This window comes from Thalassophryne amazonica, chromosome 11, assembly GCF_902500255.1.
Source record: "Thalassophryne amazonica chromosome 11, fThaAma1.1, whole genome shotgun sequence".
Lineage (NCBI taxonomy): Eukaryota > Metazoa > Chordata > Actinopteri > Batrachoidiformes > Batrachoididae > Thalassophryne > Thalassophryne amazonica.
Window position 1 is genome coordinate 26,898,021 of NC_047113.1, and position 27,907 is coordinate 26,925,927.

A 27,907-nucleotide genomic window follows, 5' to 3' on the forward strand; every position below is an offset into this window, starting at 1 on the left:
GTCACAACAAAGTATAACAACAAAGTTATGTCTGATTGATGTATTATTTTCATATCATTTATCCATATCTCCAAAAATACCATTGAATATTGTGATATAATTTTGAGCCTATATCTCCCGCCTGTGCTCTGTAATATATTAAAACTTTGTTGGGAGTAATTTTAAAAGTGTGAAATGGAGACTGCATGTTGTCTTACTGAAGCAGGTCGCTTGACAAGGTTCTCCAGCTTAGTGTGGCTAAACTCGAGGCTGATAACATTGTAGAGTTTCTCGCGTTCTGACGGCGGCGTCTCATAGTAGCGCCGCCACTGAGCCATTGACATTTCAATGCCCTTCTGAGTGTTCACGTCCATTACATCTACAATGCGTCGACTGCCTGTGAGAGAAATGACACGGGAAATCAATGAAGTTCACCAGCACTTGGACATCACACCACATGTCCTTCACAATCAAATGTGTAGAATAATGTTCATTTACCAGTTTTAAAATTAATAAGAAAATATTAAAAGGTAGCTGCATCATAGGTATGTCCTGAGCCAACTGAAGTGATCAGAATTGGCCTGATCAAAGCATTTATTGATCTGTACTAAATAAATTAAACCCAAGTGACTAAATGAGTGAGTTTCCTCTTGAGCAGCCATTCAGCACTGCTACTCCCACAAAAATACAGTAACGCTTTCTTTTGCTATATATGTATATACATGCAACACATCTATTGTAATCACACAGCACATCAACAGTGTGCATCAATCTCAGTGCATTTCATAAGCTCAGTGTTATCGCATCAATAACACTGAGCACACTGTCAGTCTTGCAGCAGTGCAAGTCTGAATAACATATTTCCCTTTCCTTCACTTCAACTACACACCAAGTCTCTTTCTAATGGACTGTGCATGCGATATAAATTTCTTACCGGTAATAGGCCTGTCACACCTTGACTATTTAGCCAGCCTATGACGACTCATGAAAAATTTGGCAATGCTGGCTACGTCAAATAAGTTATGCAGTTGACACACCATGAAGATTTAGCCAGCGTATGCAGACAGCCTCGTTTCCACAGTGGTCCAGGTCAGCATGGTCTGGGTCTGGCTTGGTTTGCATTTCTGCCACCAGCAGAACCCTTTTGTTTGGCAGGCGGAGCACGTAGATGTCAACATGCACGTCATTAAACATGCATATGCTGTGACTCGGCCCTTCCCCTTCACAGGGAGGTCAAACATTAATTTAACATTTTTAAAATTTTATTTTATTTTTGTCTTGGTGGATCATGGGATTTATTTTCACCGTGTGCAGAATGCTGAAGAATCGACTGATGCCTGTGGTAAACGCTGATGTGAATGAATGCGGGACTGTGACTCTTTCAACGTATAAATAAGTTCATTTTCTTGTCGTGGCCCAAAGCGACAGCATTCTCCGGTTTAAACAGAGAAACGTACTGGGAGCAGACCAACCACTGAGGAACTTCTTTTGAAACACTACATTTCTTTGCCACGACAAGGAACAAAAGTATTTTCAGATGTTGTTTACCAAAATCAGGACACTTTGTGTAAGTTTTCATCAGGCTGTGATGATGAATCTGACTGAAACGACATAACAGGTAAGATTAAGACTTTACATTTATACCGTGTTTGAATGGTTTTAATATCTGAAACAGTCTGGACTGTTCGCAAGAGGACTGCAGCTTTCAGTTGTTGAGCCAATAAATGGATGTATTTTGACTTATGGGTAACTTACAGAACCATGTCTCAACAATCATGTAACTTACCTACAATTTATGGCCCGCGTATTCGAGACGTATCAGCCATATGCTGGTATGCGTCGAAAATATTGTGCATGCCCAAATTTTTTCAGCGAATTCATCGGAATATGCCATATTCCAGTGTGCTTCAATGTATATAAAACGTACCCATAACTTAACACCAGTGCATTCGACGTACTTTTCATATGTCAGCATACGCTGGCTAAATTGCCATGTGACAGGGCCATAAACTGGGTAGCACTTTCCACATAAACCAATGAGTTTTCTCATCATGTCCATTTTCCTCCTCACATACACAGTATATGTTAATAGACCTAGAGGGTTGAGGGGACTGAAGGGCCCCTCCCCCCTTAGAATAAAAGTCAATCTTTGAAGACATTTTAAATCCTTTTTTTAAACAAACAATAATAAAAATAAGATAAAGAAGAAGTTTGCAAATCCATTGTAAAGCTGTTAAGCTATCAATATACACTAGACTGACTAAAGTGTTTACACTGTACTCTGTGCTAGTGCAATTTCTAGGAAAATACAAGTATCGGACAGGGACTCAATATCAGCAGATAATGGTAGTCAATATGAAATGACTGACTGGGATCACAGGGCAAAAACACCTGACCACGACACCCCTAATGTATAGATAAATACTTACAACTCTGCATTTACATTCACAGCAAAACATTCCAACTGTATTAAATATTTTTACTTCAAAGCCCCATTGGCATGTGCACTGAACGCTTTTGATCCTTCTGAAAGATTCTGTTCTGTCAAGATGAACTACCCGTTGAGATGAGTTCTACAGCGCATGCACTTTCACACCTCACCCATCAAGCTGAGCTACAAGATGTATTAAGTGTTTTAACAAAATGCAGTTTTGAAAAGTATACACTGTAACTTACCAGTCTGTATGTTAGGCATGGGATGATATAAATTATTTCTGTCATAATTATCGTGGCCACAGTAATTAATGATAATATCACAATTAATAAATATTGTGTACAACTTTAAAAAGGCCTAAAAATACTGGAATCCTAAGAGAACATTTTATTGTAGACTAAAACTATTATTTTTATTGTATAATTTTTCCTATGGGCAAATATCAACTGAATTTATACTGAACAGTAGAGCACCGCGCTCGTGGTGCACAAACCTCCGCTAACACCAGTTTCCAATTCCACAAAATTTTACCTTGGAAAAAAATTTCAAGGTTGAAGTCCTGTTAGATGTGGCTTTTCATAACCTAAATTAGATATGATCAAATGTCAGGAGCATGTATTTAGTTCATGCATTTGAATCAAAGTTTTTTGTGGCGTTGCCAGGTTTTTGTTTTTCCAACAGATGTCATATGATATATATATATATATATATATATATATATATATATATATATATATATATATATATATATATATATATATATATATATATATATATATATATATCATAATGTCAATGTCAGATTCAATCTCAGTGGGACTAACCTGGATAAATAAATAAAATGAAAATTCTTTGCTATGCATAATTTGTAATTGCTTTTTGGCACTTGGTTTCTGGCTGATAACTGGAAGATAGACAAACAGGCATCAAACTGGAACCTCCATCCAATTTTGGTGGTGTAAGTAAATCTATAACAGAAAAATCAGGGTGACTGAGACACTTTTGATTGAGATATAATGTACACAAAATAGGCTTTGCAATATTAAATTCAAATGTCCACAAAATCCACAATCCGGATCAGATCCAGATCAAACTTTGTCAGGCGATAGTGAGTCACAGTCTGCACCTCACTTTCAAATATGAGAGTGATTGGAGCATGTTTGATTACAATATAATGTCAATATACATTAAATACATGAGCATTAAATATTCAATGTCAAATTTAAACGGTCATAAAATCTGTAATCTGGATCAGAGCCTACATAACGCTCTCAAATATGAACGAAAACTGATTTTTTGACAGAGTTATAGGTTTTTGAAAATTTGTTCAATGTTAAAGATAAGGATTTTTCCAAATTACCAAGATTTTCCTGACTTTGTCCCATGACCTTGAAAATTTAATCAATTCGTGCCAATCAGGATATGAATCTTCAGTAAAAATTTCATAAGGATTTATGAAAAACTGTGGGCTCCAAGCTGTTCACAAACAAACTGACAAACAAACAGGGGCAAAAACATAACCTTCTTTGGCGGAGGTAATAACAAATTATCTGTCCACTAAAGTCCAAAGGACATTGATGTGCAAATAAATGAGGATTATTATGATGAACGAATATTGCGGCAATAAAAAAATAGCCTCCAGGTTAAGAATACTTAACTTTTTATAGTGAGTAGATTTTACACATTACTATGTTCAGATAACAATTTATACATTTATTTGCCTGTCAAAACAAGATAACTTTGTCAAGTCATATATTCAGTGAACCAAAGTGAAATGCAATAGGTAGCTTGTTTTGACGGGGGAGCTCATCTCGACAGAACACCAGCATAGGAATACAAGAAAGAAAATGCAATTCCCCCACCAGTTTCTCCCACTACTGACCAAATATACTAGGGTTGTGATTCACATAATTTCACAGATGTATCAGATATATACAGGAACAGACTAATACAGAAATCTGACTTCAACAAAATATGTGATAATGCCAGATCTCTCCCATCACGAGATAGACTGTTCTCCATAAATGCAAACATTTCCATGAAGGAAAAACACTTAAATGCTCATACCAATACTTACCAACAAACAGTTTGACATCACTCACACTGAAGTCAGGGTCTGGCATTCTGCAAGACAGGTAACACATTGCCAAATTTTCTTGACTAAGTTGCTTACAAAGCAGTTAAATATTTGTTGATTTTTAGAGGAAAAAACCACAACGATTCATGAATAAGCAGAAAGGAAGAGAGACTTACTGCATGCCAAGGCCGTCAGTCCTCTCAAAGATAATGGGGTCCCTGAGCCCTTCCTGCTGGATGTACTGAAAAGTAAAATCTACACACAACGCAGTTGCTTAAAAACATGCACTGTTTCAAATAAATCACATACCAAAATAACACTTAGATTAAGTGGGATGAAACAGCTAGGACATGCATCCTATCAAACGTTGCAACCACAGACAAACGGAAGATACAGAATAACTACTAAAGACAAATTATAAATTTCAATTTACTGAATGTTAACTCACCTTTGCCGTCCATGACTTTGATCAAATCTGAGTTAAACCTGTCCGACTGCAGCTTTTCCTCCAAGTCGAAAGTTCGTTTCCCCTCAATTTCGTCGTCTGAAATCCCATCATCCTGGTACAGCCGTCGAGTCCCTGTGCGCTAGGAGTACAAAAAGATTTTCATCATCTTCTACTTCTAGGCTAGATGTCAACAACAACAGCAGGCAACAGAAAGGGATTAACTGATTGATTAGAAATTAACAACACTACCAACAAATAAGTGTCATATAAGTGTTAAACAGTGTCTAAATATTTACCTGATACATTAAACACAAAATACACAATTTCCTGCACCATAGGTTAAACAGCAGGTTATCAGTAGATTAGGAATGCGACTACTTCATCGGGACAATTCTCTACCCTTTACGACAACTGAAGCAGGTCCGTTAGCGTACAAAAGGTGTGTCTCTCCCTAACATGGGTCTGACGGCTGAAAGTCTCCTCCGAAAGACTAGGCAATTGAAATAAAATACCTTGCCCAAAGATATAACTGGTGTGATTGGGAACTGAACGGTTTCCAACTTAAAACCTAATAAAACAATTAATCTCTTTAAGAAAACTTACAATGCGTGATCGTGGAACATCTCTAAATAACTTCTTAAGATCAGGAACATGATAAAAAGTCACACGGATATGAGCAAAACCAACACATTCAAGCAGGACATGTTTCACTGTAAGTATGCAATTACACGGTATACAAAAAGGTGGGTCGTCTACTGCAAGTAAATATGCATGTGTCAAGTGTGAATGACCTATACGAGCACGGGCCAACACAATGTCTTCCCGCCGCTTAGCTAGTGGTAAACAAGTAGGTGATTCAACAACTGGTTGATGGTGATGAAGTTTATTACTGGGATGTAGATCCCATAATGTTTGCCATAAGTTTCTAAAATAACTGTTAATCTTTGGCTTTAGATCCATGTAGGGTATGTGTATTTCTGTTACATCCATAGCAAGAGCTTCTATTGCCAACTTGTTAGCTTTTTCATTTCCCTTAATGCCTGTATGACTAGGTATCCAAGCAAATATTACTTGCTTACCTAATGTACCGATTGTACAAAGTTTCCAAAAGCAGAACAATATATGGATGTGTACAAGTTTTGTGCTGCAAAGCCAACAAACTAGACAGAGTGTCTGTATAAATAAAACGTCTTTGGTTAGTGTCTGCAATAACACCCAAAGCCATTTTCAGGGCAAACAACTGGCCTGCAACAGAAAAGGAAGAGAGACCAGAGCAATGGAAGAACCTGTGGTGACCAACATGGGACATTCAAAGCAAAATTATGCTCACACCACAACTTTCACAGATTTTTTGATGACACTCTGTATGACTTGATTATTTCAGAAACCGATAATCTCCTTGGATTTTCATGCACATCAATCTGTACGGGTTACAGAGAATGGCTTTAAAACCATAAAATAAAAAAATGACAAGACTGGTTTTAGCTCACTTAAAAACAATGTTACTATTAATCATGTAGATTTCAGCATGACAAAATGGGGCATCAATTGTGATAAAATAAAAGACAGCACTTTTCAGTGTACGATGTTTGTTGTTGTTAGGAAAGATCAATACAGTGGTGAGTCTTTACAAAAATAAGCAGGTGAGCAAATAAAATGATTACAGCAGTCAGTTTAGCAGTTGCTGGGTGGAGAAGTACGTATAAGAATCAAGTCCTATACACACGCTCTGGTCTGTTGCTCATCTCCAAATACAGATGTGTGAAGCAGATGGGAGTCTGTGACACCCCCCCCCCAGCCCCACCCCAAAAAAGTGGGATGCCAATATACTGTAGGTTAGCTCCCAAGCCAAGGCCAGTACCCATCTGTAGCTGGGTGGACTGGAACAATGTAAATGGAGTGTCTTGTCCATGGGCACACAGACAGGTAGCCTGAAGCACACACCTGGAATCGAACCCGTCTATATGACAGTCTGTATAAGAGCTACCTGCACCGACTTGTGGACAGCTGGCAGTATTTTGAATCTTTCCGATGAACTTGTTGCCATTCTAAGCTGACCTAAAATGATTTTATCTGAACCCTGGTCATAAGAGTTAGCATACAATGATCAATAACATTTGAATCAGTATCTTCAACAGCTCATCTAAATTTTTTTAAAATAACATTAATTCAGCAGTGAAAGAGCAAAGCAGCTGGTACCAGTTGTAAGTTGTGAATCAAAATTTGACATACATTCTCAGAACACAATGAGCAGCTGTTTTGAAAATGTTCCTATGCAGACAGGTGACAAATTAAAGGAAAACCAACATAAAGTGTCGCAGTAGGGTGCTGGGTTTATGCATGCTACAATAACCAGCTTCACAGTACATGCTGATTTGAAAATGCCATGGTTCTAAACTGAAGATTTCCTGTTTGACCACAAGAGCTCTGTAAAATCAGTTATGTGACTGCACATGGTTCAGTCAGTGGGCTTTTCATGCAGTGATTAAACCCTGTGTGTCATGTCAAATGGGGAGGGGAGCATTCGACAACTAAAAAAAATCTGCAGAAAACCACAGCACACTTTTTCCACCTTACTTGCAAAGTGTGCTTTTGAAAAGTCACAGAAAAAAATATGGCACCCACAACACACCACAGATTTCAAGGTAGCGTTACTGTAAAGTTAAAATGAAAGTAGACAGCTGCTAAATTAAACTCTCATACTTCCCTGACAAGAGAGATAGCAGCTAATTAGAAAACTACATGTACATCAACACTAATACAATGTACCCACAGTGGTGTGCAATATCACAAAATACCTTGCTCAGCAATATTTTTGCAATACAGTCAGAATCTCATACCATACCTAGTTGGACCACCATGTACTGCCAGAACAGACTCAAAGTGACTTGGCATTGATTGTATAAGCCTGGAACTCTAATAAAAGGATGGAGCAAAAGTCTTTCAAAAGATATTTCCTCATTTGGTATTTTGATGCGATGGCAATGACAGAGCTGATTAACACCTCTGTCCATAGTCTCAACTAGGTTAAGATATGGTGGCCACAAAGCCCATATAATTCACATCATTTTCATTGAAACCATTCAATAAGCTCTAGTGCCCTATGGATGGAGGCATTTGTGGTGTTTCTCAATTTACTTTCCTAGGTTTTTCATTTATATTGTCACTCGTGTGGCTTTTTCCAATAAATATACCACTTCTGAAAGTCATAATTATATATGACAATTAGGTGTTGCTGTATAAAACTCTCACTACGAGTGAAACTGTCAGTGTCTTAACAGAAAACTAACAACTGGCTCAAGCACAATCAGATGTACCAGATACATTATAAGCTGAAAAGGACTAGTTCATGCTATTTCATTTAGCATTTTGTCAATCCAGATAAAAGTGAGTCACATGACATTTTTTGGTGAAAATTTTTGAAAATCCACTCATAAGTCAAAGTTATGAGGTTATACACCTTGTGATTTTTGTACAACAATAGAAACATTATGCTGCATTTGATACTCACCTATATATTTTGTCTATTTTAAAACTTATTTAACTATACCTGAATGTTGTATTTTAAAACTGATTAATATTACTTTGAGCAGATGGAATCAGTTAATCATTGAAATCACCTGGTGGAGTTAGTGGCTGCAAAGAAAACCTGCACCCTCTTGGCCCTTTCTGGAACAAGCTGCCCACCTATGCTATAGAATATAATACTACTTGCAGTGGGGCTTACAGACACTACACATATCATTGTTACACTGACACTGACAATAAGTTGCCATGTTGGGTTTTTTTTTTTACAACAAATGGCTCAAGTTTTGAGGAGAAGGGGACACGTGGAAAAGATGTAAAAACACCGGATGTTAAACATAAAACTCTAAAAATACATAAATATAGATTTAATGTGAGAAAAAAAAAAAACAGAAAGACATGAGAGAACAAAGGAGAAAGACAGGTAAAGAAAGCAAGCAGAAAGATCCCAGAATAGAAAAACTGCGCCATAACAAATGACAGCTCACTGAGGAAAGAGAAAAGAAGATAGCAATGAGAGAATACAGAGGTAAGAAAAAACAACAGAAGCATGAAGAACAGATGAAAGAACAAACTCTGCCTGTTAGAAAATGAACAACTGCAAGGAAGAAGCCATCTGCTGATGTTTTGCAGAAAAAGGTTGCAGTTATGAAGACCAAACTTTGGAGAACGCACGTCAAACTGAAGTCAGCGGATATGAATGATTCAATGAGCACTTCTGCTAAATCAAGAGAAAAGATCTCATCTCCAGTCTCTTCACGGTGAAACGAGTATCGCTCTGTCAAAAAAGTAAGGAGTATTATGCTCTCAACACCTGCAAAGAATCCCAGAATTGAGAAGAAACTTACTGAGTTCTGTCTCAAACTAGAAATCTTCTACAAAGTACTGGATCTATTATGTCCCATGCTGCAAGGAGACAACTGAAAATGTCTGAAGTGTTGGCTGGGTAGACTGCCCCATGACACTAAGAGCCTTTGTAGTATGGTTTAATTAAGACATTTGGAAAATATTCCATTGCCATAAATATTTTGCTGCTTTTAAAATGTTGCATGTAGTAAACATTTCATTGCAGTTGTTGCTGTCAATAAATGCATTTCTCGCAAAATTGTATGATTTTCTTCTGGTTTTTTTTTATGTGATTTTGTGTGTGCATAATCCTAATCTGTTGTGTCTATAGGTCCCCCTGATGGGCCTGACCTCATTGCACTCTATTGTAAATTCTGAGCTAACCGGTTGTGAAAAGTGATTTTTTTGTTTGTTTGTTTTTTTGACAGATATAACTCAACATACCTCTGCATAAAATGACATCTGCCACTTGGATACAACAAAGTTAAAATTTAGTGATCTGTGCAACTCCATATGTACACCTGATTGGGCTTTAGCCAAACGTTTTCTGAGAAACTGCATTTTTTAAATAGCTCAAAAGACAAACATTTGTATAATTAACGTGGAACTTTTCCGTGGAACACATAGTAAGAGAAACTACAGCTATATATTTTCCTATGAATGGCATCTGCACACCACCAAGCATAATCCATTCTGTATCAAATTATTAATTTTCTGGCAAATAATCTTTGGCAAGAAACACAGCTTCTCACTTGTCTGTTCCACTACACAACAAAGTACATAAAAGGTGGGAACAAAGCCCAATAATCCTCTGAAATATGATAAAACATTATTTTATGGGAACAATGTATCAAAACCTACAATAACATATATGAATCATTTTGTTATACAATGTCACAAGACCTACCGTATATTAAAAAAGGAGTCAATAATAATGACATCATTGCATTCACCATAGACAGCCATAATTGCAAGACATAAAGCTAAGATTATCAGTAACTAAATGAGTTCATATGGGACCAGTACAATAATGCCTTACAATAGCAAGGGTTAATCTTCCACACAGATCCTCCCCCCTTACTGCCCTCCTGCCATTCTTATTCAATGCTGCATGGATAGACAAATGGATTAAGTTCAACACACTGTTGTGAGATCACCCCAACCCCCATCACTTTTTCACAAACTTGTTTTATCTAAACATTGATGCTATATTACATTAAAAATTGTGGATGAAATTGAGTCCAATATCTTTCTATCTACAAGAAAAAAAATCTTATACTATAAAGCAAACCCATGGGATTACTTTTAAACACAAAGTAAAAAAAAAAGTGAAATGAGCAATTCTAATTAATTAGATTTATTGGAGGTAATAACTTACTGTACTTCCCAAATTCTAACAAAGGTAGCTACATATATAGTTAGAAATGTATTTTGTGTTAGTCACTAGTGCACAGTGAAATTTGACCGAACTGTATCAGTATTATTATCTTTTTTTATGAGAGAAAGGTCCTTAAGCAGGGCAAATGAGTACAGAGAGCACAGATGTTCAGGTTTGACACTGAACTTGACCTTATCTTGAACCCAGCCTTTAACACAGGTTCACCAGTTATCAGTGAGGAACACCAAACACTCACGGACCACTTTCAATACATAATGCAGAACGAAAACGATCCACATCACAATCTCCTTGTGTACATCACAAAAAGTCGAATAGTTTAGGTGAAAAAAAAATCGTGCTAGTGAACACTAACGAAGATTAAAAAAAAAAAACTGCTCCGGGATGCTAACAATTTGCTCACCAGTCGTTTGCTGTAGCGTGTGTGAGGATCCTCCATGGTTTCTAAGAAAGAAACATATTGCCATAAGTGGCGTTAAGCAGGAAAAACAACCGTGTTTAAGATTTTTTGGGGAGGGCATTTTGTAGGCTACAAATATAAAGACAGTTGTGTTAAAAAGCTAACACGCTAAAGCTACCTAAGCTAACGCTAGCTAACAGTGCTGTTTTAGCCAACAACCAAAGAAAAGTAACACAAAATAAGTAGCACAGAGTGAATGTTTTTTTAGTCGTATGTAGACAGCTGCCATCCGAAGCAACTTTTATTTAAAATCGAATATAGTAAGTGTGTTTCGCTATCGACTACGCTAGCCCGCTTGATAAATCGCCGGCTAACGCTAGCTAGTTTCCATTAGCATAGACTGCAGTTTTAAGAATGTTCATCGTTACCTGGGCGTCTTTACTCCTTTAACCTCAAACGATCAGAGTAATGTCTCCTATCTTAAGCTCGTGCGGCCTCTCGGTGAAGTTATTCCCCATGTTATGTGACAAATGTTAAATATGTGTTGATATGTTTATTGTTGTGCGATAAAGTTACGATTCGACGCTTCGAGCCGCCATTTTCAGCTGGCCACAAAAACACACGTACAGGCGTACAAACCGGGGAGGGGGGGGGGGGGGAGAGATACAGCTCTTGACCCCGCCCCACCGTCTACATATTAACATAGCGGCTTTCTGATTGGACCTTCCGAATGTTATTTAAAAACGTTGCCATATGTAATCCCGGATGTGCGCTTGGTTTATTGACCAGAGCCTACAATAAGAGTCGTTTATAAATTTGATTACTTCATATAAAAACAAACGCAGATACACTATCGACTAATATACGATACGCTTTAGTTTAAAATTTCATGTGGTTATTTCGTATCCATGTAGCAGTTAAAATGTTAGTTTTGTTTTCTATGTAATGGCCCAATTAAGGACTTTCGTAAAGACTAATTAAAAATTTTAATTATTAAATATTGTGTAAATGATGTGAATATAAACTTGACAAAGGTTTGCTTCGACCACCTTTAAATTGAAAGAAGAAAAAAAAAGCTTGCAAGTCAGTGTCTCTAATTACAACCCCTGGCAAAAATTATGGAATCACCGGCCTCGGAGGATGTTCATTCAGTTGTGTCATTTCGCAGAAAAAAAGCAGATCACAGACATGACACGAAACTAAAGTCATTTCAAATGGCAACTTTCTGGCTTTAAGAAACACTATAAGAAATCAGGAAAAAAAAAAATTGTGGCAGTCAGTAACGGTTAGTTTTTTAGACCAAGCAGAGGGAAAAAAATATGGAATCACTCAATTCTGAGGAAAAAATTATGGAATCATGAAAAACAAAAGAACGCTCCAACACATCACTAGTATTTTGTTGCACCACCTCTGGCTTTTATAACAGCTTGCAATCTCTGAGACATGGACTTAATGAGTGACAAACAGTACTCTTCATCAGTCTGGCTCCAACTTTCTCTGATTGCTGTTGCCAGATCAGCTTTGCAGGCTGGAGCCTTGTCATGGAGCATTTTCTTCAACTTCCACCAAAGATTTTCAATTGGATTAAGATCTGGACTATTTGCAGGCCATGACATTGACCCTATGTGTCTTTTTTGCAAGGAATGTTTTCACAGTTTTTGCTCTATGGCAAGATGCATTATCATCTTGAAAAATGATTTCATCATCCCCAAACATCCTTTCAATTGATGGGATAAGAAAAGTGTCCAAAATATCAACGTAAACTTGTGCATTTATTGATGATGTAATGACAGCCATCTCCCCAGTGCCTTTACCTGACATGCAGCCCCATATCATCAATAACTGTGGAAATTTACATGTTCTCTTCAGGCAGTCATCTTTATAAATCTCATTGGAACGGCACCAAACAAAAGCTCCAGCATCATCACCTTGCCCAATGCAGATTCGAGATTCATCACTGAATATGACTTTCATCCAGTCATCCACAGTCCACGATTGCTTTTCCTTAGCCCATTGTAACCTTGTTTTTTTTCTGTTTAGGTGTTAATGATGGCTTTCGTTTAGCTTTTCTGTATGTAAATCCCATTTCCTTTAGGCGGTTTCTTACAGTTCGGTCACAGACGTTGACTCCAGTTTCCTCCCATTTGTTCATTTGTTTTGTTGTGCATTTTCAATTTTTGAGACATACTGCTTTAAGTTTTCTGTCTTGACGCTTTGATGTCTTCCTTGGTCTACCAGTATGTTTGCCTTTAACAACCTTCTCATGTTGTTTGTATTTGGTCCAGAGTTTAGACACAGCTGACTGTGAACAACCAACATCTTTTGCAACATTGCGTGATGATTTACCCTCTTTTAAGAGTTTGATAATCCTCTCCTTTGTTTCAATTGACATCTCTCGTGTTGGAGCCATGATTCATGTCAGTCCACTTGGTGCAACAGCTCTCCAAGGTGTGATCACTCCTTTTTAGATGCAGACTAACGAGCAGATCTGATTTGATGCAGGTGTTCTTAAAGCCAGAAAGTTGCCATTTGAAATGACTTTAGTTTTGTGTCATGTTTGTGATCTGCTTTTTTTCTACAAAATTAAACAACTGAATGAACATCCTCTGAGGCCGGTGATTTCATAATTTTTGCCAGGGGTTGTAGAAGCCAATATGAGATGCAGCCATTGATTTTTAATCAATAACTAATCACCAGTCATTTCTAAACTCTCAGATTTCAGCTCTCTGAATATCTTCTGTTTTATTTTACTACTCTTGTCCATCGTAAAATGCAACCCAAGCCAGACTGGTTCTCCAGTTTTAAGGAGAAAATGTTGTAAACAATTTGAATTAATTTAAATGTTACATGCTTTGGAGATCCTTTAGCCCATTAAATATAAAGTGTAAGGCATAGTACAGCAAGTCTGTCTAACAGTAGGTTACCCTCAAACTGAGTGCACATGAAGGAGAGTAACAAGGAAAGCTACCAAGAAACAAAAAGTTACACCTATCAGGAAGTGATGATCAAGTGGTCGAAGCAGTGGACTTGTAACGAGATGATCCTTGGTTCTATTTATCTCATGGAAGTGATCAGGTAGGTATATCCTCGTAAGACCCAGGCCATTCATTTGTGTCCTCTGTGGTGGTTAAAAAAGTTAAATTGAAAGATGCCCCCCCCCCCCTCAGTTCTCAGGAGGAGATGATGGGTACCATTTTGAAAGGTATACCAAGCAGTACCAGAAAGAGGTGGTTAAATGAGGTCAAAGAAGTTCATTCATCTTTATTTACCATAGAATCCAAAAACAATCCAATGAAATCAAATGTTCAAGAATTTAATGAAGGCAAAATGAGTTGGCGTCTGCACAGAAAAACGCAAATATCTCAACTGTCTTCTACTTTGCTTACTTGAAAGTACGTTTCTAACAATACAGAACACCTTTGCTTTCACCCTGGAAAATACAAGCTACACTAAGTCACAACTTACTTACTACTTAGGGGTTCATTGGTGTAACGAAGGGATGGGTTTACTTTATTCAATCTTCAGCTTCATCAGAGAAAACGTATTACAAATTGCCCTCGTCTTCATCATCACGGTCACTTTCATCTTCCAAGAGACTTGGTGCTACCAAGCACTGGTAGTCAACTTGTAATGCCAGTGGGCAACAGTGCCAGGCGGCAACGAAGACACTAAGATACGCGGCTACCTGTATAATCGACTGTCTGCACAGGTTTTTACCTCAGCAGAGGAACTACTTACACTACAAACTCTTCTAAAGACATTTGCACCTGTTCAGCCACAAGTGTTTTGTGTTTCTGATTTCCCCGTCCAATATTGTTAATTATTAACCCACCACTCCGTTTTCGTTCTAAATAAAATAATCCCCAAAACATGGAGAGTGCAGGTTGAAAAGTGCCAGTTCTCCTTTAAGAAGACAGAATAAAGACTGACGTTTGCAAGATTACAACCCCAATTCCAATGAAGTTGGGACATTGTGTGAAACGTAAATAAAAACAGAATACAATGATTTGCAAATCCTCTTCTACCTATATTCATTTGAATACACCACAAAGACAAGATATTTAATGAACAAAAAACGATGATTACTGTCTGCTCTCAGTAAACTGAGATTGAGAAAATTAAAGTTCCACCCAGCGGAGGTGACATTATTAAAAAAGTTTTATGTAGAGAAGCATTTTGGATTTATACTTTGGGCACTTTGGAACCGTTTGGCTTGAATGAGGAATTGAAACTGACTTATTTTATTTAACAATAATATTTATGTTTTTATTCTGGGTTTTTGTCAGGTTGTTTTTTTTTTGGGGGGGGGGGGGGGGTGTCTCTAATTATGAACTGATTATAAATTGAGTGAGTGCCTTGATTGACGGATGGTCACGCCCCCATTACGCATTATGACACCTGGCTCCTGTTAGTATTAAGGCTGTACCACTCAGGTCTTTTCAACACTCTGATGAAGATGCGATTTGCACATCTAAACGTTAGTCTCTTTTGTATGTTTTCAACACTTTAATAAACTTTTCAGCACCTATTCTGTGTTGCACCAGTTGCTTTCCTCTACAACAAGATATTTAATGTTGAAATTGATACTTTTTGTTTTTGTACAAATATTTGCTCATTTTGAAATGGATGCCTACAACACGTTTCAAAAAAGGTGGGACGGGCAACAAAAGACTGGGAAAGTTGATGAATGCTCAGACACCACCTGTTTGGAACATACCACAAGTGACCAGGTTAATTGGAAACAGGCAAGTGTCATGATTGGGTATAAAAGGAGCATCCCCAAAAGGCTCAGCCACTCACAAGCAAAGATGGGGCGAGGATCACCACTTTGTGAACAACTGCATGAAAAAAAATAAAAATAAAAAATAGGCCAACAGCTTATGAACAATGTTTCTCAACGTTCAATTGCAAGGAATTTAGGGATTCCATCATCTACAGTCCATAATATAATCAGAAAATTCTGAGAATCTGGAGAACTTTCTACACATAAGCGGCAAGGCCAAAAACCAACATTGAATGCCCGTGTCCTTCAATCCCTCAGGCGCCACTGCATTAAAAACCGACATCATTGTGTAAAGGATCTTACCGCGGGGGCACAGGAACACTTCAGAAAACCATTGTTGGTTAACACAGTTCGTTGCTACATCTGTAAGTGAAGTCAAAATTCTACCATGCAAAGTGAAAGCCATTCATCAACAACATCCAGAAATGCCGCCACCTTCTCTGGGCCTGAACTCATTTGAAATGGACAGATGCAAAGTGGAAAATTGTGCTGTGGTCTGATGAATCCATGTTTCAAATTGTTTTTGGAAATCATGGATGTCGTGTCCTCCAGACAAAAGATGAAAGAGACCATCCAGATTGTTATCAGCGCAAAGTTCAAAAGCCACCATCTGTGATGGTATGGGGGTGTGGTAGTGCCCATGGAATGGGCAACTTACACATCTGTGATGGCACCATCAATGCCGAAAGGTACATCCAGGTTTTGGAGCAACACATGCTGCCATCCAAGCAACGTCTTTTTCAGGGACGTCCCTGCCGTACAAGTTGTTGCTCTTTAGCCCTTCCACAACTGCAGAGGGAAGGGCTAAAGAGCAACAACTTGTATGGAAAGCCCTCACAGTATGTGGGTACCCACGTTGGTCCCTGGACAAAGTGCAGAAGTCCCAGAAAACAAAGAGACCAGATAGACAGGAGACGGAGACAATAAGAGGAGTGTCTTTCCCTTATTTAGCGGGAGTAGGGGAAAAACTACAGAGGATCTTCAGACAGCACAAAATCCCAGTTTACTTTAAACCAGTCAACACCTTGAGACAGAAATTAGTTCACCCTAAGGACAGGATCCCTAGTTACAAACAGAGCAATGTAGTGTATCATATCAGATGTCAGGAAAACTGTAATGAACACTACATAGGTGAGACGAAGCAACGTTTACACAAGAGGCTATACCAGCACCGCAGAGAGGTCGCCAGTGGACCTCAGTCTGCAGTTCATCTCCACCTGAAAGACACTAACCACACGTTTGAGGACAAGGAAGTTAAAATCTTAGCCAGAGAGAAGAAATGGTTTGAGAGAGGTGTCAAGGAAGCATTCTTTGTAAAGCAGTTGAAACCCAGCCTTAACCAGGGGGTGGGTCTCAGACATGCTTTGTCCCGTTTACAATGTGGTACTCAGGTCAAAGCAGTTTCAGTCTTTTGTTCATGATAATGAGTCGTTCACGTCATCAGGAGAGAGTCGTCAAGGGAGCCATCAGGGGAGGCTTCTGTCCTATCATTAGGAGAGTGCTAACTAGAGCACAATAGGTGCTAATTAGAGCTATTGTTTAGTCACTAGCCTATAGCAGTCAGCCTCTCGGTAGGAGGGGTCTGGTTAGGTAAAAAAAAAAACTCCAGGTTTTGTTGGCTTCTGGTTTATTCTTCTCTACAAGAGTCAAGACAGAAGTCAGACTACCAGAGCAAGAATTTTAGCTGAGGAAGCTTCTGTGATTTGAAGCGAAACGTCCTCACGTCAAGCAACCCAGTCCAGTCGAAGATTCAAGCTTCTCTACTATGGAAACCACCTGGACAACTGAGAGCCTACACAGAAACTATTGAATATAGGTTGAAGAGTATTTGCAAATCATTGTATTCTGTTTTTATTTTACACAACGTTGTCACAACTTCATTGTAATTGGGGTTGTACTTGTGGGCAGCTCCAACTTCAATCCTGTTCTGTTGAATAGTCCAATTCCAGAGTCCTTGACTAATTTACCATAACTCCAAATGACATGCAAAAACTCGACTCGTCCAACAAATAAATAAATAAATGTTAAAAATAATGCATAAACTGATGCAGGTGCCAGTTGTTCGATTAATTTGGCGTCCCAAAACTTGGACCACATATCTGAAATGCATTTGAAGTGTTTAATTGATCAAATAAGTAAAATTTCGTTCCGGCAACTTGGAGATGTATAAAACGAACGCACCCTTATTTAAAACCCGCCCCACGTGGTGATCCGTCTGATCCGGATTACAGCGAGAAAAACAAAACACACCTACACGTCAAACTACAAGAGCTACACACACACATACACACACATAAATTAATAAATATATCCCGGATTATACGCAGACGGTTTGGTGTTTTCACGTATTCATCAGCTGACAGCAACACTTGGTCGACACGCGCGCGCGCACGCACACCATGTATTACATAACGAGCTTTACCAGGTCAACTGAGCCAGTGACTGATTAACAAGACCTAACAGACGAGATCATCATTAAAACGCTGTCAAAATACAAACAGAAAATAAAACTGACTAGTCAGAAAATACTATTTAGAGAATCATCTTCACCTAAAACAGATAAATCTGTGAAACACAGACAACACAAAATTCATATTTATGCTATTTACATCCAATTAAAAATTATCATAAAATTATATTTTTAAACAAAACTGATATGAAACACCAGGAGGTGCTGTAGTCCAAAAATTATTCAGTCACACTTATCCATCTGTTGCACAACAAAATCTACACATTTATTATTAGAGAATACTTTAGCACTTTGTACAAAAAAATGACATGAACTTGTGAGAAAGGAATGTGTGCAAGACTGTCTTATTATTTATTTATTGAAACACTTATGGACTCTGTTGAGGCAAAAACAGGAGAACTCAGGAAATCTTCAGTTTTCAGAATTCTCATTTCCTAAAGACCAGAGAGATTAATCAGCATTTTGTGGAGATAAGAAGTGCATGTTTAAGACAGGTGTGCATTTTACCTCTTAAAAGCTTTTTATGAGAAGAAGCTGTACAGATAAGAGAAGACAACGATTCCAATGATGGCACAGCACAAAGTAATCATCATCTTCTTCTGCAGATTTAATCGGGAACAAAGAGAACAGTCACTCCATCTACCATTTAATAAACAGTCTGAGCACACGGAAAACAATATTCACATTTAGGAACACACCAGTTTGAGGAAACGGAGGAAGAGGAGAACAAAGGGGCCAAGGAGGTCAGTGTGTGTGTGTGTGTGTATAAAACTCACCACCTCGGTGACACATGCACTTCATTTTAAACGTTTAACTTCCTGCATCTGCAGTCTTCATTCCAGCAAAAACTGTCAGCTGAAAACAGCCACTTAAATCCACCAAAACAGGCAGCAAACTGTTACTGATTTACCTTGTCACTCAGAAAGATCACTCATGCATTTAAAAAAATACATAACCTTTAATTGTAAATCAAATCATTGGTACCATAGCGTAAAAGCACAATTTAAAAAGTCTACAGCATTTTTTAAAATCTTTCTCTTCTGTCCTTTGTGGTGAAAGATCAGTTTCTTCTGGAAACAACACTACCCAACTGTGAACAGAAGTTAAAAGATCATTTCAGTGCTTCCCAAGTGGTATCACTTATAGTAACACCCTGGGTCCTAATGTGGGGTCGGAGCCCCCCACCCCCACACACTCTGGGGGTGGGGGGTCACCAAAGATCTCAGTGGGGCCATGAGATTATGTCTGCTCTAAAGTTCTAAAAATTAGAAGTGCTCATGTTACATAAAGTCATAATAACTTTTACTGGACAATCAAAATGAACATCAGCATTTGATGAACACTGGTGGGGGGGGGGTTCTATAATTAATGTGTATTTTGCCCCTTTCACACCAGGCCTGTGTAGAGTTGCATTGTGCTGCATATCTATTATGCAGGAATGGCTGCGTATGTTGCCTCCAGGGGGGAGCTTTGACCCACCCCTTCTTCTTCTGTGGTTTTGGCCCGCCTCCTCTTCTTCTGTGGTTTTGAAGCTTCATTGCCAGCAAAGTTCAGCAGAGTCCAGCGGGATGAATAAAATTGAGCAAAGCAGGTATGTAGTGATAAAAAACAAAGGATTTTTCGCCCGACTGGCATAGGGTAGCGTACAATTGCGGAGGCACGATGCACAGTAGCAGTGTTACGTATACTTGCATACAGTAGCAGAGTGTTGCAGAGCACTGGACGCAGCGTAATGGACACAAAAAAAACTGAATTTTTTTGCACCCATTTCACAGACCCCTTTGTGTCCCTCAGCATATTGCCACGTAGGGCTGCATAAGTTCAGTGTAGTCAGTACTCTGCATTACGCAACTCTATGGTGGCCGGTGTGGAAGGGGCTTTAGACAAAATGGGGGGGCACAAGAGAGAAAAAGATTGGGAACCACTGCAGTTTTCTGTTGTGCATTACCATTTGTTTTCTTTTATGAAAATGAAAACTGATAATGTCCTTGACTCAACTTTGCATATGCAGCTGAATAACTACAACAAGACCACCAGTGGCAACACTATTCTCCAATAGGCTGTAATTTTAATTTCACAATAAACACATTGTTTAAACTATAAAAATTCAACCTGGAAAAAAAAAGGAGGAATAAAACACACATTACGCTGGTGAACGAGAACTAAAATCTTTGTTGTGGAAGACATTAGGTTAGTCTGCATTGGGTATATGTGAATTTATTAGCTAAACATTAGATGCAAGACATACAAATATTCTGGCACGTGTCGGGGAAACCCTGCCAAGTCATTGGCATTGCCGCCATTCTCTTAACCGTTGGCATCATATATTAAAATATTTATTTTACAGCATTATAATAGCAGAGCACATGTTCAAGTCAACACTGCAAAAGTAAACAGCTGGCAAACAGTTTTTTTTTTCTTTTAGATTCATCTCCCTGATTATTGCAGGGCTTTGGTAAGTACTGAAACAAGTAGTGCTTGAAGGCCAGCCGTTTGCCTTGTGCTTGTTTGTTTAGCTCCACCCGTTTCCATAAGCAACACCCTTCACATTTAATATTACAGGCACTGGTTCTCTAAACTGAAGAATCACAGGTGAGCAAAACAATCCTCTCCATGCTGAAGAACCAGTAGTTTAGACACCAACATAGAATAATCAACTCCAGTGTTTACAATAATAATAAAACTATCACAGAAATAAGACACTTTATAAACATTAAGGTGGTGGAATGCCACCTGGAGAATGCCAAATAATCCCAGTACAGCAAGCAACAGCCAGCAAACTTAAGGCTACAAAAGTGAAGTAAGGGAGGTAACGTCCGCCATGCTGGGATTCTTTGGAACTGAATTTATGATTTGTCATTTTTTTCAATTCTCTTTTCTCCCCTCTGATTAGAGAAACAGTATTATCATCTCTTATTGTACTTCATGTCAGCTTTAGTCTCATTTCCTCATTTTGTAGCAGAGCTTCCTGAAACTCTCCAGGCCTGACAGAATCAAATGGCCCTTCACAAAGCAGGAAATAACGGTCAGACCGCCTAAAGCAAGGTGAGATCTCATTACAGAGCTCACAATTAAATAATCATTTCATTATGATCACAGGTCCTACAGGTCCTGTGACAAAAGACCTCAATCTGGCGATCATAAGATTCTGCTTCTTTCAAGCACCAGTCCGTGAAACATCACACAGAGTCAATTCCATTGGGGTGATGAAGCGATGATGAATGAAGTGATGATGACAAAGCATGAGGTCCTGCTATAGTGTCTGGGTGAAGATGATCAGATGGAACGTATTGAAGATTACACCAACAGTTGTCTGCAGAGAGATGCAGAGACAGACAGCAGTGTAAATTAAATGAGTCTGGACAGTGAGACATTAACTCCGTTAGTACTGAAGCGTTTGTTTAGAAGAAGTGCAGAGCAGTAAAGAAACTAAGTAGCCCTGATCTGATCCAACCAGAAACAGCTCAAGCAAAGTTTTTTTTTTTTGTTTAAATGATCATTATTATTAGTTAAACTTGAGTTTGGAAGTAAGTGTGCGCATGTACCTTTTGCTTCACTTTTAGAAGCTCGGTGCCAGCAGGCTGCCTGCTTTGTTACCGCAGGGCCCCAGTTCATGTTTTACAAACAATTTAACACCCTTTAAATATGCAACAAGCCAATTTTATTCATCAACAGTGCACATCAGTCTGTTTGAAAACACAAAGTGGTAACAAGCAGTGCTCTGAGTTGCCAGTGAGTGTTTCAAAAACATATTCCACATCAAGTCTGTTTCTGATGGACAAAGTGTGTGATATGACCTTCTTACCAGCCAATGAGGTAGCAAATTCCATGAAAAATAAATGGATATTCCTCATAGTCATATTCAACAACTCAGATGAAGATTGTGTGCAAACACAAAGGACAAACCTTGATTTGGTGACCTCAAGAAGAAACTAATCATGTTTACAACTAAGTGCCTTACTTTGACACTTCCCACTTGCTTGACGGTTCCTGATGACTCCATTTCATTCTGATCTCACCATAAAATGTCATTGTATCTCATATAGGTCAGGTGAAGTTTAAAATGAATAAATTAAGTTTTGTGAAAGGTGACTCTAAAAGCACATCTTTTTTTTTTTTGGTGAAACTGGATCCTGACAAAAGGGTTTTTTTCATCCCTTCATAAAAATGATTTACACAACTGATTATAAAGATAGTACAAATTGATTTTGTGGCAAATTTGTCATTTCAGCTCAACATTTAACAACTCAGACACAATGAAGATGTCTGAATACACACACACACACACACACACACACACACACACACACACACACACACACACACACACACACACACACACCTGAAGCCATCTGATGGAAGAGAATAAACACACACACCTTGAGAAGAACAGTATGCAAACCCTTTGCATCATACGCGTGATAACCACATGTAAAAAAAAAAAAATTGTTCCGGCGTTACTCACCCTGCTACTCAGCAAGCCCGTCTCATGATTTCAATCCAACTGACAACCCGATAATGAGCGCTAGAATGGCCAGCAAGGCCACCACAACCCCCACTATTATCACCACTTTCTGTTGGGAACAACAGAGTACAAACCATCAACACCAGTGTCATTAGTGAGAACAATTCCAAACACATTCTTTATCCAATATCCAAGTCGACCTACAAATATAAATGCACAAAAATAATTTGTACCCATTTTAAAAGGAAGGATTAATATGTCTGGCAACAATAAATGTGCCATGAATATCATTACTTTTGTACCTGCAACTTTGTCTTTAAAGCCGTTACAGTCTGATAAACCAGTTTTATCTTTGATCTACAGTGTTGACAATGTGTCAATATGACCGGGGGGGGGGGCCTGTATTACAATTGTAACATTATTATTCAAGGGTGGGACGCAACATGGTAACACAACAAAATAGACAGACAATATTAAAACAAATTTGCAAGTAAGAGTGTGGGTTTAAAAACATGAGCAGAGTGTTGACTTTGTGTGTGTGTGTGTGTGTGTGTGTGTGGGGGGGGGGGGGGGGGGGTTGGTGTCATTTGTGGTTCTGGAAGAAAAAATACATTTTTAAAGCACAAGGGGGCTGCAGGTCACGGGGCTGTGGTTACCACAGGTAAGGATCATGGGGGGGGGGGCAGTCTTGACACTGACAGGCAGGTTTCCCAAAAGTATCTTTTTCAATAAGTCCTTTTCACAAAATCCTCGTAAAGTATACCAGATAAATGAAATCTGCATGAGAGGGTTCAGATTCAACTACCACTCTGAAAAAACAGCAAGGACACAGAGTGCATCTTTGATGTTAGGTCCATATTTACATGAGCTCAAAGTCACATCAATAAGTGAATAAAATGTTTGTACTTTATTACACATGAATGTCATTTTAAACTTGAGACCTAAAAATCTGAGGTGGTCTGTTAGCCGGTGTTGCAGACAGAACAGTCCCCCCCTAAAAATTGGTCCACCTGCCTTCACTGCGCATGCGTCATTTGGGACCACAGCAGCTCGTCTGACACGGACTCTTAACCCAAAGCCATCAAATGAATTAATGGGATTATTAACCATCAGATGACAAGGTAATACCTCTTAAATCATTTTTAATTCAGGTTTAAGCAGAAACAAGGCAGTTTTAAGCACAAACGAGGCGCAACTCGATGGCGCTTTGAAATTACTGATGCCCTTTGAACGCATCAGCTAGCAGTTCGTGTAACTGCGGCGCTCTGATCGCTTCCTTCATCTTTTATGATGAAATAATACTGAATTTATGTGGAAATGATTGTTTTACAAAAGCTTCAGATATCTGTCGCTGTGATAGATGATGTCTGGAGCACAGTTTTAAGCAGAAACGAGGTGATATTCTGTGAACTGCGGCTAACGCATACACAGTGAAGGCAGGGCGGACCGATTTTTAAGGGGGACCGTTCGGTCGGCGACACCGGCTCTATTGGTTTCAAACTCTCTGCATGTTTGTTTGGTCCTCCTCCGCACCCCCCCCCCCCCCCCCCCCACCCCCCTTAAAAAAAAAAAAGAGAGAATCCTCTTTAAAATGGCTTTAGTGTTGATTATTACTTTGGCTCTTGAGCTTTACGTAAAAAGAAAATCCCTTTGCACAAAGCGGCATCATGCCAACTGCTGTGCATGCACCACACCAAGGAACTGTCCTGGATTGCAATCACGTAGAGGCAGACAACCAGTCCTTCCCCACTTCTCAAAGGCATGGTGGCTAGCACTGTTGCCTCACAGCAAGAAGGTTGTGGGATCACTTCCCCCTGGTCCTTTCTGTGTGGAGTTCCTACCCACATTCACTTCAGGGAGCTGTGCTAATTTATCCACTGCTCTGGTATATTTTCAAAAAAAAAAAGAAAGCAATCTGCATTGTATTTTCATTTTAACTTAAAGTATAGCTGCATCAAAATATCTCAGCAGCAAAATATGCACAGCCCTAGTTCATTCATGTGATTTGCATGCAGCTATACAGATAAATGAACTGTAGTCATTTTGACATCATACTGGTAACATTAAATAATTTGCACCTTTTGCTGGACACAAGATTGGGAAAGAAGAATTAAAAGAACAAAAATATTAAAATAAGTTTTTAAAAACCTTTGCAGTGATTGATAAAGGTCACATGACTGCTGTAGGGCTCCAAGAACACACTTTTCTGGTCTTCACTGTTATCGAGCACCACACAGAGCTCTGTGATATGGATTATACCAAAGAAACCTCTGACGATAATATTCTTAAGTTTATATAAAACAGGAAGTGGAGCTGATGCCTATATCAACTATGAGCTAGTCAAATAACATAAATAAACAAACATGAATAAATAACAGGGAGGCACCATCCATACACACAGACATGCACAAAAAAGGCCAAGTTAAATAGGTACTGTTAAAAAAAATATGATAGCTTTTGTGATTGTATTTGGGTCATAAAAGATAAAAGATAAGAACAAGAAAAGTATAGCCGTGTCTGCTGTCTCATGCACAGCAGGTCATCTGGAGGGGGGAGTCTCCTCCCGGTTGGACTGCTGTCGCCCCCTCCTTGCGAAGGAAAAATGTGGCTGATTATCTAGATTATAATAGCCAAGTGGCCTCTGTGTGTGTGCCTGGCTTCGATCACGCGAAAACCAGGGAGAGCTGACATTTGCCGTTTGGTATGCTTATGTATTTTGAGTCAAGGATGAATGTTGCAAAAAACAGAAAGTTGATAGGACAAATATTTTTTGGAGATATTAGCCATTTTAGCTAACCAATACACAATGGATGCTGTGGTGCAATGCACCATGGGAGTTTGGGGTTTTGAGGTTTTAAATGTTATTGTGGATTGTTTTGTTATTGTGATTGGAGTGTTGTTAGTGTTGATTTATTGTGTTTTTGTAGTTCAACTGTTTTTTCAGTTTAGATAAGTTTCATGTTGCAATTACGAGTGACTTAAATTTCATGTTGGAACCATGAGTGAACTGTTTAGTGGTTTTAATGTCTTCAGCCACTGTCTGTTTGTCAAATTAAAACCACGTGCTTACAGCAGTGCGTGCGTACATGCGTGCATGCGACTTTGATCAGGGACAAACAGAGCACAGCTGATATTTGCTGTTTGGTGTGCTTATGTAGTTTGGGTCAACACTGATAGAACTAATAGTTTTGGAGAAGCTACGAATATTAGCTAATGTTGCTAATTACATTTTGGACTCACACACGTTTGCAGCAGGGGGCAGTAAATCATCTTTATATTAAAAGCATGAGTGTAAGTGCATCTATATTATAACAGCCAAGGGGCCTCTGTGTGTGTGTTCGATCACATAAAAACTGGGGAGAGCTGAGATTTGCCATTTGGCATGCTTATGTATTTTGGGTCAAGGATGAACGCACCATGGGAGTTCAGGGTTTTGAATTTTTAAATGTTGTTGTGGTTTATGTTAGCTTAATAGTGTTGTTAGTGTTGACGTATTGCGTTTTTGTAGCTCAATTCGTTTAGCCAGTTTTGATAAGTCTCATACTGCTATTACCGTAAGTGAATTGTTTAGTGGTTTCAATGTCTTCAGCCACTGTCTTTGTTTGTCAAATTAAAACCACCTGCTTACAGCAGCTGTGCGTGCAGCTAACTACTTTCTGGACTCATGCCATTCCAGCAGGGGGCGGTAAAAGCGTGAGTGATTTTAAATTCAGTCTAAGTACATAATATAATCGTAAATACGTTAAAAATACATGGATGACAAAGTGAAAACACTTATTTCCACTGTTGTCCATTTAGAAATCAAATGACAAAATAGAAGTAGATATAAAATAATTACAGTGTACATAATAAGAACCTAAACTACTTCTTCGTCTTTCGGCTGTTCCCGTTAGGGGTCGCCACAGCAGATCAATCATTTCCATCTCACCCTGTCCTCTGTATCTTTCTCTGTCACACTAACCACCTGCATGTCCTCCCTCAGCACATCCATAAACCTCCTCTTTGACTCTTCTCCTCCTGCCTGGCAGCTCCATCCTCAGCATCCTTCTCCCTATCCGGTTGTTAAGCGCTGACGTAACGCATCGCGTGATAAATCTGTTTCCGGGTCCAAAGACCTCCAAGTTTACAATTAAAGTTAAGTCTGTTTGATCCTTTTAAGGATTTACAGTTTAAGTTTAGTTTGTGTTTACATTGTGCGCAAACCTCCGTCCCTCCCTTCTCTGCCTCCACCTCCACCTCCGTTAACCGCATTCGTCTGGTTCTATGGTCAGAACACTTAATAAAACTTTTTTCTTTTACTTTACATATTTTATTATGCACAGGTAAAATATACATGTCTGTTTGTTAATAAAAAAATATTTATTAAAATAAACAGGACGTTAAAGTGAAAACTTCACTTTCTCCCCGAACGACATGAACAGGAAGCGATCGCAGCTCGCAGCAACTCCAATTGAAAACAATGGAGAAACAACCTGAGCGTCTGACATTTTTACATAAAACAAATGCAGTAACAATGTTTAAAAACCCAGTTAATATATCCAGGAGAGTTTTAGGCACAATACACAAAGAGTTTTATGTTGCGATGTTAATGCTGTTGTCCGTGTGCAGTGGTGTAAGTGCAGCCTGATCAGATCGTCTCAGTGCACTTCTCAATGTTAATGACAGAGCGCCTTTTTTGTTTGGAGCCGGAAGTTGAAAATCACATGATGCGTTACGTCACACTTAAATGGATATACCCTGGGTCCCTCCTCTGCACATGACCAAACCATCTCAATCTTGCCTCTCTGACTTTGTCTCCACACCGTCCCACCTGAGCTGTCCCTCTGATATGTTCATTCCTAATCTTGTCCATTCTCATCACTCCCAAAGAGAATCTCAACATCTTCAGTTCTGCCACCTCCAGCTCCGCCTCCTGTCTTTTTGTTAGTGCCACCGTCTAAGCCGTACAACATAGCTGGTCTCACTACTGTCTTGTAAACTTTCCCCTTCACTCTTGCTGATATTCTTCGGTCACAAATCACTCCTGCCACCTTTCTTCATCCACTCCACCCTGCCTGCACTCTCTTCTTCACCTCTCTACCACA

The 27,907-nt window shown here is 38.9% G+C and overlaps 2 protein-coding genes across 5 annotated transcripts in view; both read right to left on the reverse strand.

Moving 5' to 3' along the window:
* Positions 1 to 11,735, reverse strand: part of kdm2ab (lysine (K)-specific demethylase 2Ab) — a 29,955-nt gene extending 18,220 nt beyond the window's left edge. For all 3 annotated transcript variants that reach the window (XM_034181024.1, XM_034181025.1, XM_034181023.1), the window contains exons 1-6: positions 11,534 to 11,735; positions 11,109 to 11,149; positions 4,939 to 5,077; positions 4,667 to 4,745; positions 4,491 to 4,537; positions 198 to 376 (exon numbers count right to left, since the gene is read on the reverse strand). In XM_034181024.1, the coding sequence (XP_034036915.1) occupies positions 198 to 376; positions 4,491 to 4,537; positions 4,667 to 4,745; positions 4,939 to 5,077; positions 11,109 to 11,144 (480 nt within the window). In that variant the 5' untranslated portion in view covers positions 11,145 to 11,149; positions 11,534 to 11,735. The remainder of the gene's footprint in view (positions 1 to 197; positions 377 to 4,490; positions 4,538 to 4,666; positions 4,746 to 4,938; positions 5,078 to 11,108; positions 11,150 to 11,533) is intronic.
* An 8,827-nt stretch (positions 11,736 to 20,562) lies between these two features.
* stx3a (syntaxin 3A) overlaps positions 20,563 to 27,907 on the reverse strand; it is a 66,456-nt gene continuing 59,111 nt past the window's right edge. For both annotated transcript variants that reach the window (XM_034181356.1, XM_034181355.1), the window contains 2 exons: positions 22,824 to 22,932; positions 20,563 to 21,671 (listed from right to left, as the gene is read on the reverse strand). In XM_034181356.1, the coding sequence (XP_034037247.1) occupies positions 22,846 to 22,932 (87 nt within the window). In that variant the 3' untranslated portion in view covers positions 20,563 to 21,671; positions 22,824 to 22,845. The remainder of the gene's footprint in view (positions 21,672 to 22,823; positions 22,933 to 27,907) is intronic.